The following is a 12,909-nucleotide window of genomic DNA, read 5'->3' on the forward strand; positions in this document are numbered from 1 at the left end:
AAAGCTATACAACTTTCGTGTTTTAAGTTTTGAAAAATACTGACTACATCAAGATCGAAATCGGGTTTGAAGTTACTGCACCTGCTACCGCAACCGTGCATTGATAAAGAAGAAAAGAAGCTGGGCTTTACAAGCATAGGTGGCCATCACGTGAGACCCATGCATAAATGAAATGGAAGGGGTCCGTGTGCATAAGAGCGAGTGTGTGCGCTAGAATAAAAAGGAACATGAGTGGGCTGTAAGCAGCTCCATACAAGAGTGAGGCTCGTGCAAATGCATGGGCCATGCATGCATTAGAAGGAGATGCAGGAGCTGCTATGTGCAAGGCTCATTCGGCAAGCTTTTGGAGGGCACCCCATGCGCTGGAAGATTGGAGGGTCGTGTCATGCATGTATTTAATGGGTTGTAGGGTTTTAATACAATAAAGGGAGCAGCAACCTTTAGAAAAGGGAAAAAATAGGGTTTTGTTTGGGGTTCTTTTTGGGGAGTATCAGTTGTGCAGAGGAAATTGAAGCAGGGAGCAGCTGAGGCCTCCTCACATTCGGCCATCTCTCTCTCTCTCTCTCTCCCTTGTATCTTTATTTAATTATTTTTTTAAAATTCAATGTCATTTTAGTGTTTGTTGGAACCTATTATTGTTGGATTGATTTTCATTTTAGCTTAAGTTAATGTGGATTTATTTTGTTTAAGCATTTGTTTGAGTTTATTTTTATTTTAGTCATTGTTGAAGTTTAGTTTATTTTTGTTTAAGCATTTGTTTGAGTTTATTTTTAATTAAGTCATTGTTAAGTTTAGTTATTTTTGTTGAAACTATTGTTGGGATCTATTTTTACTTAAGTTATTATTGTGTTAAGTTTATTTTTGGTTAAACTATTGTTGGATTTATTTTTGTTAAGTCATTGTTGAAGTTTAGTTTATTTTTGTTTAACCTTCTGTTTGATTTTTTTTGTTTAAGTTATAATTATGTTGAGAGTATTTTATCGTTGAAGGATTTTCATTAGATTAATAAAGTTCTCATTTTGGTTCACTATTTGAATATTTTAAAACTTTGGTTATTTTGTTCATTTACTTTAGTCATAGTTTATTTGATCGTTTGAATGAGTTATTGAATTGATTATATTGGGTAGGCATAGTTGTTTGGTTTGTTTAATTTCATGATAGTTATTTTACTATTTAAGCATGTTATGTTTTTAGTTTAGGTTTCGTTTTGTTTTAATTTCATTACAAACTCTCAAAAAACCCAGAAATACGAATTTAAAATGTGTTCATTAAATGTTTTTTTTCCTCCTTTTTGTTTTAACGCGAGTTTGAAGTTAATCTACGTTCCCTGAGGAGACAATCTGGCATTTAGGCTAATTGTTACGTGACAGAACTCCTATACTTGAGATAGTCTCTGCGCTGCTCATTTTAGAGTGAGTCAAGTTTTTGGCGCCGTTGCTAGGGACTTATCAGATTTAGTTTCAAACTAGCGTTTTCCCTTTATTTTGATTTTTCTTATAATCTAAACAACCACAAAATCATAAGTAGCTTTATCTCTGTTGCATTTTCGCGTGCTTTCTACTGTATTGGTGAGTGTCTGTTATTTGGATTGATGTTTAATGTCTTGGGTTAGAGACATTTCAAATAGATTATACAAAATTTCTTTCAATACTAGTAGTGACACACACAGCACAGAGTTAGGTAGTTCTTCTGTCTCCTTTACAAGTGAGGACACTGAACTTGATTTATACAATCCTTTTGTGGAAGAGAGTTTTGAAAAAATTATGGCTGCTCCTGCACCATACACTTTTAAAGATTTTTTGCAGCTTACACGAACCACTACACCATCATGCATTGTTTTACTTAATGATGCACCGAATTTTATGATTAAGCATGAGATGTTGTCAGTGATACCTCAATTCCATGAGATGGATTCTAAGAGTCCTTACCAGCACTTGACAGACTTTGAGTTGCCCTACACTACTTTTATTACTAGAGTTGGCACTAATGAGTTTATTAAACTTCGTTTATTTCATTTCTCTTTAAAGGATGAAGCAAAGATTTGGTTTAATTATTTGAGGCCTAATTCTATCTTTAGTTGGACTAATATGCAGCGTGAATTCTTACATAATTTTTTTTCCTTTTCAGAGAACCTAGTTTCTGCATGAGCATATCAGTCAATTTATGCAGAAAGGTGATGAAACTTTTCGAGCTTGTTGGGAAATGTTTAAGGATCTGATAAACATTTGTCCATAATATGGGTTTGAGTATTGGAGGCTAGTCAACTATTTTTACACAGCTCTCACTCCTGAATGCAAACAGTTTGTTCAAACCATGTGTAATAGGGAATTCTTTAACAAGGAACCGGATCAAGCAGTCTCATTTTTTTTATTACCTAGATGAAAGTGCCCAACAATGGAATACACGATTTGATCGAGCACCATTGGCAGTACAACCTCTTAGAGCAATTGGTGGTGGAGGTAAATATGAAATCAAAACGGAAATTGATGTCCTAGCTCGTATTGCTACTTTGACTATGAGGGTAGAAGTTATGGAATTAGAAAAGGCGAAAGCTACGAAACCAGTGGAGGTGTGTTCTCTATGCGTCGATTCTAGCCTTAAGACTCGGGATTGTCCGATTATACTAGTATTACAGGAGAGTGGGTCTAATAAGATGCAATCAGCGAATTGGGTTTACAAAGCACCAAATTAGCCTTTCTCTAACACTTATAGTTCGGGACGGATGAGTCATTCGAATTTTTCATAGAGGAATGATCAGTCTGGTCAATCTTCTTTGCATTTTCAGCAACCTCCTTAGTCTTATACACCACATTCTCAGCCGACATATCATCAAGCTACTCCTCAGTATCAGTATCAGCCACATCAAATTTCTTGTAACTATTTACCCCTAAGATTCCAATCTAATGCACCCGCTTCACCAAAGAAGCCTCTTTATGATAGCATGACACGAATGGCTAATACACTTCAACAATTTATGTAGATTCAGGTCACAACTAATAGTTAGAACACTCAGGCCATAAATGAATTGCGGGGCACTATTAACAAGATGAGCATGACATTGAGTACACTAGAGAAAGGAAAATTTATGGCACGACCTCAGCCTAATCCTCAAGTATACCAACAACAACAGCAACAACTACAAAATGTCTCAAGAGATTCTATTGAGATAGCAAAGGCAGTTATTACTTTGAGAAGTGGAAAAGAAGTTTCCCGACTTGAGATATCAAGTGATAGACAAACAGCTGTCCCAACACCTAAAGTTACGACTAAAACATATGAAACCAAGGAAAAATCAAATGAAGCTAGCCTAGAATTGAAGAAGTCAGTCAATATGGAGGCCGAGATGAGTAAGGAGTATCGACCTGTGGTTCCCTATCCTCAGAGGTTGACAGCTGGCCAAAAGAACAAATATCACACTAAAATTCAAGAAATCTTCAATCAAGTAAAAATTAATATTCTGCTTCTAGATGCCATACAACAAGTTCCTTCGTATGCTAAATTTTTAAAGGATTTGTGCACAGTGAAGAGGAAATTGAATGTAAAGAATAAGACTTTCTTGACAAAGCAAGTCAACGCATTGATATTGAGAGAAACTCACCAAAAGTTCAGGGATCTTGGTTCTCCTACCATTTCCATTATGATAGGTGAATGCGGCATTGGGAGAGCTCTACTTGATTTGGGGAGTAGTGTAAACTTGCTACCATTCTCAGTATATGGGCAGTTGAGGTTGGGTGAGTTGGAGAAGACCTCCATGATGCTATAGTTGGCTGACAGATCAGTCAAGGTACCACAAGGTGTTATTGAAGATGTGTTGGTTCGGGTGGACAAATTTTATTATCTAGTGGACTTTGTAGTTTGGGATATGCAACAGCCAGTCTCCACCATTTACCAGACACTTGTCATTCTTGGACGTCCATTCCTTGCTACCTCCAATGCATTGATCAATTGTCAAAGTGGAGTACTAAAGCTCACATTCAGGATTATGACATTAGAGATGAACATGTTCAATGCCTGCAATATGCCAAGTGGTTGTGATGACTCAAAGGTACATACAATTGATTTGACAGATGACTTTGACATTTTAGAGTTGTTATCGATACTTGATTCTGATAGTACATTTGAGAATGAATCTTCCGAGCAGCGTAATATTTTTTATAAGACAGTTCGTTTGTCTAGAGAGTTGACAGAATCAAAGGGGTAGTTGGTAGGCTCGCTAAGGCTTGGGTCCTTAACTACCAAAAATAATATTTATAAACCTAACTTCAACCTAAGTTTAGTAGAAAGTGGGGAAGTCAGGTATCGATCCACATGTACTAAACCGTGCAGTTATAAACTCTTTTCTCAACTAGTCTATTATCGCCTCGTGTAAAAGAAAGTGAAAAAGATTGTATTTTGCAATGAGTATGCTAACAACTACTGGAAAGCAGATAAAATCTAAGTTAACCTTACTCCTACAAAGTGATGTTTGGATATGAATCAGACTCAGGACGTCATGCCTCTAACTACGCTCGACCAGCTATACGCAGAAGTACTGACCCAAGAATCTTAGGCTAAGTGGGAGAGGGTCATTCGAGGGAATAGGGTAGCAAAGGTGCACTAACCGTCCAAAGCACGGTCAAGAACAAGAGTATGCCCCATCTCAACGATCACACGAGCACCTCTGCGATATCCGAAGCCAACGACTTCTATTTGGTGGAGACTGTATTAATTATTGACTTTTTGAGTCTAATCCCTGTTTTGATGCTGACAAAGTGTCTGTATCTCATGTGTACATTAGTGTGTGAACAGGTCTATATTTTAACATGCACATGAGGTAAAAGGAAAATGAAAGCTAGAAGGACCTCAAGATCATACATCCTTGCGTATTTCATAAGGCTTGAAGAGCAAGATAGAAGAAGAAGACATCTACTTTCAATTGTATTGCATTTTGTTTTAATTTGATTTGTAATAATTGCCTGACATGCTTGATGTGGATGTAAGCTCAAAATGACCATAGACTGGCCCTAGGGAGTAGCACTTTTCACAAAAACTCTTTTCTTAAATAACTAATTGGTTAGTGTCAAAGATTAGGGCTAAAACAAAGTTTACAAAAACTTCGGTCGACCTTTGGTTGACCCAAGCCAGATTTTTTAGTTTAATTCAAAAGCTTCAATCATAGGGAACCAAATAAGAACCATAGTTGACCTTAGAAGCAAAATTGGAATTTCACGTGCCTTGGCCGACCGACCATTGCAGGGTTATTTGACCTCTGTCGACCGAACTGAGAAAGTTGACCAAAATTAAAGCTTCGGTCGACCGAACCCTAAGCAGTACGAAAGTATCGGTCGACCAAACTGACCAGAAGTCAACATGTTGATTTCGCTCAATCGTCCGTTCTAAAATGAACGTGTCTTCCACTGTTGATCGAACTCACACGTGTCTAACCCCCAACAACTTGGTCGACTGAACTTATAGTTCAAGTGGCCACGGTCGATCGAAGCTCATGAATGGTCAACCAAACCTTAGCCTTGGTCGACCAAACCTCGAAGGGTTCGAAATTGCCCTGAGACGGTCGACCAAACCTACAGTTCAAAATTGTCACGGTCGACCGAACACAGTAATATAGTCGATCGAACCTATAATACAGTCGACCGAACCTCTCGGGTTGGTTAGATTTTTACCACAATTAAATAGGGTTATTTTTCATTAAACATGATTAAATATTTTTTAAAATACCCAGTGTGTCCCCAACGGTTATATTTTCACCTATCTCTATATATACCCCTTCATAAGTCATAATTAGTAAGATGATTAGTTAAAAAACTTTCTCAAATTGTTATATCATATTTTCATCTTCCCAAGCCTATTTTTTCATTCTCTCTTATTATTACTTTGAAAAATCAATTTCCAAAGATAGTGCTTTACATATATTAGGCATTTGTTTTTCAAATCAAAATCGTTTTTACTCTCATAGTTTATTCACATTTCACATCTTAGTCTTAAGAGTAAATCAAAGTTTTCTCCATATATATTCATTGATATATATATCCTTGGAGAAAATCTAATTCTTTGCTTGTGAATCTTACACACTCATTGCAAGATTCAATGGCTCATTTGCTTGTACTTGCAAAATATTTTTTAACCATAAACCCTAGGTTCTCCAGCACTTTATTTAGAAAAATATTTTTTTTTTTGTAGAAATTTCTTATTTGGACACAAAATCTTTGAGCACACATCATACACATATTTATTCAAAGATTACTTTTGTACACATCTGCTTGTATTAGAAACATATTTCGTTGTACAAAAAATATTCATTTGTTGTATTCCCGACCGGTTGTCGGAAGAGGGAGACTAGCCCTGTGATTAGTCTCGGACTGGTTCAGACTCGGTTAAGAAAACTAGGTGCACTATCCTAGTAAGGTGTTGTTTAGGTGTCGCTCCACCCATTAAATGAGCCATAGTGGAATCCTCTTTCTTGTGAGCTTAAGGCGGGGACGTAGGCAATATTGGCCGAACCCCAATAACATATCGTGTGTCCATTTCATTTCCGCACTTTCAATTTCTGCACATGTATGTTTTATATTTGATTTATTATATGCAGTACATGTATTTAATTGTTTGAACAATTGATTGGGTTTATGATTATGTAGAAAGACCCTAGGTTTGCGAAATACTGTTGATATCTAGTTTGACCTAGGAGAAAAGTTTTAAATACCCAATTCACCCCCTTTTGAGAATACATCAATTCCAACAGTAGTGCTTATCTTATAATGCAAAACTTCATCATAATCAAACCAGTAAATCAAAGCATGTAAATCAAAAGCATGTAAATGAAAGCAGGAAAAATGGTTTCTTATTGCAAACGGATTCGTCTGTAACTAACGATCAAAAATACAAAAGAGAACCACAACAGAAATGTAAATGAAAGCAATTAAATCTATCATAGGGTTGGTTCTCAATAGCATTTTAGGTTTGTCACTAACCTAAAATTAGCCAAAGCGGAACTCAGAGCTCATGTTTGTAGCAAATATTTATAGGCTCGAGGGTTTACAAGGTTTGATTTTCAATTTATGAAAGTTTGTAGCAAATCTCGCGCAGAAGATCATCGCTGTCGATCAAGTCGCTCCTATGCTTCCCTTGATCGCGTCCTAGTCGAGACTCGCTATTTGAATCTTCAGAATCTTCGACTAAGTCGCTCCATAGGGTCTTGCTAGTCGAGTTGATGGTTGAGACTTGTAGTATCTCGACCTTTGGGAAATCTTAGGAACTCGACATAGTTGCCCCTCATGGCATCTCTAGTCGAACACTTCGTCGATACTCTTGGTAGTTTTGGCTTCAGTATGCTTCAGTATCTCAATGTGGTCACCCTTGAGAATCACTTGGTTGAAGACTTGGTTGAACCTTGCAGCAAATCGTCTTCAGTATGAACCTTGGAATTTGCAGATGACTTGGTCGCCCCTTATGTTGTTAGTAGCACCACTTGGTCGAGCATAGCCTTCTTTCCTTTGATGATCCAAAGCTTTAGGAGCTTGATTGAACACCTGATTTGACCTTTGTGGACTTCAAATTCTCCTTTAACTTCTCATATGCCTAACTCTTTGATTTTAACCTATTTTTCCTAAAAAGACCAACAAACCTTACATAACTCCAAACAATGATAACAATGGGTAAATACATAATAAAGTAAGGATAAATAAAGGTAGATGAGAGTCTAAAATCATGCATTTTAGGGACTCATCACAACCCCCAACTTACACTTTACTAGTCCTCGAGCAAAGAAAAATCTACGAAAATTCTAAAATTCTATCTACCTTCTCATTTGTGGGAAACACAGTTACAATTACCATATGCAACAAGGCTTTAAACCCCTAAGTTGATCTTAGTGGACAAGTTTTAGTCTCGTGAGGGTTTCCAGAGCGATACCCACAAACACCAATTTCAATGAACATCAAATAAAAACACATGCAACACAGATGTACCATTTTACATACAAGAATATCACCTAATTAAGTATAAGCTCTTTCATACATAACTTTGCTATTCACGTAACTCCGAAGCAAATCACTTATGCAAGTCTCAAAATTATACAACCATCAAGAACAACATATTCACAGAGAGACAACCAGCAGTTACACTTAAGAGTTAATGTAGTCATATAAATTCGAGTATAAATAGGTGAAATCATAAGGCATGTGTAAAGTGCATGACTCGTTACACTCAGGGTATCCATGGACACCTACAGAATGGTCGTCTTGACTCAGCCTCACTGATATATTCTCAAAAACACTCAAGAAGATGGGTTTACTCGTCATATGTGAGAAGGAGTGTCATAATCAAACATCCCACATATTTTAAAGAACAAACGCTAAAGATATGGAGTGGACTACTCTGAAGACAATCTAGCCTACGTGTGAGGCGTCGGGTCCTTCACCCTAATATCTTCTCATTTACTCGTCATATCCAACCAAGACCACCCTAAATCAACTTAGTCATGGACTAGGGATAAATACATCTTAGGCATTGGACAACTGAAGAATCTTCATACTTGTAGAACATGTGTTGTGTCCTTAGCTCGACCTTTGTTGTATTCATGGAGCAGGTGTTCTATTTTTATTATTTTTTTCTTTTTTCTCATTTTCTGCTCATTTTCTTCATTGTGCATAATTACTTTTTATGGCCAGTTAGAACAATCATTACAACTTTTTCGTGTCTTCATACTACCAATTGGAATTAAACTCGAACAGGAGTCCATAAACTAAATATATCTCTAGGGGTGGCTCAGTCTTCACATCTTGAGTAGGCTACAAGACTTAGGTTTCTATCTCACCACTAGATGTCACCTCTAAGCTAGCAAGTCAAAAATAAAGGTCAGTATACAAAGAATATCTAGAAAAAAGGAAGTTGAGTCCTGTGAACTCAGAGTTTGACGTTAACCACTCAAAAAGAATGACAGGATCAACAGTACCTTACAAGGTGTCATAGTCGCCACGGGTGTTCCTTCAGTGCTCTCAAGGAACTCTAAGTGCTACGAATCATGTAGAAGTGCGTTATAGCCTTAAGAGGTACCATGTAAATACAAGAGTATATATAGCCAGCTTAATACAAATGAACCACTAGCCAACCTACATAGAGTTACAAATCCTTGATTAGCCATATAATGAGAAACTAAACATAAGTAAGCCACTACATTGTCGGTGATCATAATAGGGCCATGTTAGCGATGGGCCTAAACATGTAACTTATAGGTTATATACAAGTATGTAAAAGGTGTAAATCATTCTTAATCATGGTACAAAGAATGAATAGTGTCACTGAAAATTTTTGTTTTATTGGATTTGTTATTTTTGTGCTAAAAAGTGCCATATAGTGTCCACTACCATGCAGTGTCCTCTACCCTTCTACCCCTAACTTAAAACTTCAGTGTTTGCACTAAAGTGTGGGAAGAGAAGGACCTAGTATGAAAGGGAGGGAAACACGGCATGGTTCAAATAATATCAATCAGTGTACCTACATCAAATATATATAATCCTAAAATAGCATGCATGCAATAATACACCGTAACACAAAAGACATGTAGAGCATCCAAAAGCACCATGTATATTGCCTTGATTTAAGCATTACAAGTAGATGGACTACCAACAAAAACATGGTGACTGATTCATGGTTGGATAACATTGAGACTTATTGTAGCAATATGAGAGCCACTATGAAGAATCTTGAAATGCAAATTGGGCAACTGGCCATGAATGCCCAACAAAGAGGAACTTTTCCTAGCAACACAGAAGTGAATCCAAAGGAACAATGCAAGGTCATCACACTTAGGAGTGGAAGAGAAATTGAGAGATCACCATAAAAGGAAACCATGTCCACACCTATAGTTGAAAATAATGGCCAAAGCAAGAATAAAGTGGAAGAAGAGGAGATTGTGGATGATACACCAAGGGAGACGGACACGCCTCCAACAATTTCATTTCCTGATGAGCTAGGGTTAGATTTATTTTTGGGAAGTGACCCTAGGCTACTTTTGGTCTTTTTGTGGATGATTGTATATATATAACAGTTTTAGTAGGACTCTGGTATTGTGGTTGGTTGTATGATATGTTGTAATTTACGTTTCGTGTTGCTTAGGTATCGGAATGGTATTTTTGGTATATCCCTGGTACCCATGTGTCCAAGTTGATTACGTTATTCAGTTGTACAGGATTATTATATTGAATGTTATTATGAAAAGAAAAAAACTTAAATTGGTAAACTAGGCAGGTAGTTACAGAATATACCCCTTGTCTAGTAGCTTTTGTTGTCTTCCAACACTGCCCATAGTGCCCCTTACCACACGTAGGGCAACCACGATAGGATGTGGTGCTTTACCACTACTGTTCTTCTTCCAGTTGCCCTGCCTTGCACCAGAAGAAGAATTGGGAGGCGCTGGCCTCTTTTTCGGTACCTGAACCTCTACGCCCTCCAGCAGACTCTCCTCTGCTACAGTGGCTTTGTCTACCAGTGTAGCAAAATCCTGCAACTGCAAGATCGCTGTCTGCCTCCGGATCTCCTTCTTTAGATCCCTCAGAAACTTCCAGGTATTCATTGCCTCATCCAGTATCATGAATTGAGCAAATCGGGATAGCTCATAGAATCTAGCAGTGTACTGCTACACTGTTAGCGACTTCTGCGTCAGGCTCATGAATTCCTCCATCTTTGCATTTCTGATCGCAGCTTGAAAGTACCGTTCAAAGAATAATTCCTTGAAACGGGCCCACGTCATCATTACTGGTATCGGCCGGTGCTCCTCCATCTTCTTTACCGACGACACCTACCATTTCTCTACCTCCCCTGACAACTTGAACATTGCAAAGGTTACCTTCTGCTTCTCTATGCTGTTCATAATATCTAGGATGTTCTCGATCTCTTGGATCCAATTCTTAACTCAAATCAAATCTGCACTTCCTAGGAAATTGAAGGCTTCAGTCTAGTGAACTAATCAATGGAGTATCCTATCTCAACTGTGGGACGGTCCTGCCCCCTATTCGTTCGCAGCACCTCAGCCATAAGCTGCTATGTGAAATCTCGCAGTACACTGGTGGAGTCACTACCAACCTCATGGCCGGCTTCCTCGCTACAACTACCTCCCACATTGACAGTATTATCCTTGTACTTCATCCTAAAGAAGCAGTTTAAGAAAATCAATTAGAAGCATGACAACCTAAGTATCAGCTAGTACTACAATACTATAGAATCATTTCCTTAAATCTACATTCTTAATATTAATGTACTCCAATAATTTAACATTCTCATTCTAACTCAAGTTCCTCCCTTCCACTCGGAAACAAAATCGTTAATGGATTGCCGTGATTTTCTGAACCTTTCGATTGTTCCAAAAAAATACAGAAGTATGTCAATGGATTTTTGTCTCTAGGTACACAAAGCTATACTCAAGATCTTATTTCCATCCTCAGCTCTGGTATAGTCTAGTCTATAGAACCTAGCAACCAAAGTTCCGAGCATTTCCATAACCAAGCAGTGTGAATCATATCACACTTCCGGTTGGCTAAGGCTCTAATACCAACTGTAACGCCCCTACCTTTTATATGGCTCCGGAGTGCTACTACGCCTATATAATACACCTGTCTCTGATAAACATACATAAACCACCTGCCCTGAATAGGGATATATGAGTGTTTCATACTGATATGAAATCTCATGCACAGCGGAAAACATAAACATTCATATGGAATCTAATAGACAAAACCATAATTTTCTAACTGTATCCTCAAATACATACATCCATACTTAAACATAACCTATTCTTACAATCCCAAAAATGTTATGAACTAAGTCTGTTACATATACAAACACTTACGTAAGCTAAAAACAAAACGACCCTTCAAGTCCCTCTAGCAACTAGGACAGACGTCCTGTAGGACCTGAAACAAAGGTTATATGTTGAGATGAGACACTTCTCAGTAAGGTGGAAGATATTACATCAATGTGTGACCACATGCGTTTATTTCAATTGAAAGTAGTTACATATAAGGCATATTTTCAATACTGTAATATAGAAGATATATAGACATAATTCCTACGATAAATGGTTTAGCATCATAACAAATTAGAGTTCCTGAGGTTAGAGTAGGGTACAGGCCCATACACTGTACGATCCCTCCTCCCGATACTCAAACTTGTGACTTTACCCATTTTAGTTTTCACATAATAAATATGCATATTTAGAACACTGTCCAACTTAGATACAATAATAACAAATGCCAACACTACCCCTTGGCTTCGGGTTATGCGATTACTATAGTCTGACTGGTACTACCTGGTCCATTAATCCACCAGTGATGCACTCCAAATCCAACCAACTATCTCAATACCCACACTGAAAATCAGATGTGTTGTTGCATTATATCCATAATATAAAGCAACGGAACCGTGCTTAAGCTTTTTAAGGCTTTATATAACATTGAGTTTTTTAAGGCTCTCTTATAATGGTAAGCATTTTAGAGTTCTCATATAACGGTGAGATTTTTAAGGTTCTAATATAACGGTGAGCTTTTTAAGGCTCTGAGAGTAACAAGCTGCTGTTTCAAATATCATATATACAATTTATGCTAAAACAAATTAACTTGTTTCACATTCACAAATCACCTGTACAGTTTTAGTATTTTCACAAACTCATTCAATTGTACTGTGGTATAAACCGGCACACACCCTCCTTTTTACATACAAAGCTTGATATACAATCAACACTTGTTTTCCACATTTTCAAATAGCAAAATGGAACTCCAGTTCCCATAGTTCATGTAATAACCCTAAAAATGGTTACACAAGATAGTGGAGTGATTTCAAAAAAATAAAAATAAAAATAAAAATAAATAAATAAATTATAAAATAATAATAATAATAATAATAATAATAATAATAAAATTT

The 12,909-nt window shown here is 37.2% G+C and overlaps 1 protein-coding gene across 1 annotated transcript; it reads left to right on the forward strand.

Moving 5' to 3' along the window:
- The first annotated feature begins 3,046 nt into the window (after positions 1-3,046).
- On the forward strand, positions 3,047-4,201 carry LOC131158518 (uncharacterized). Its single transcript, XM_058113388.1, has 2 exons — positions 3,047-3,731; positions 3,843-4,201. The coding sequence occupies exons 1-2, from the start codon at positions 3,047-3,049 to the stop codon at positions 4,199-4,201; spliced, it is 1,044 nt and encodes a 347-aa protein (XP_057969371.1).
- The last annotated feature ends 8,708 nt before the right edge of the window (positions 4,202-12,909 follow it).

The sequence above is a fragment of the Malania oleifera genome, chromosome 6 (assembly GCF_029873635.1).
Source record: "Malania oleifera isolate guangnan ecotype guangnan chromosome 6, ASM2987363v1, whole genome shotgun sequence".
Lineage (NCBI taxonomy): Eukaryota > Viridiplantae > Streptophyta > Magnoliopsida > Santalales > Ximeniaceae > Malania > Malania oleifera.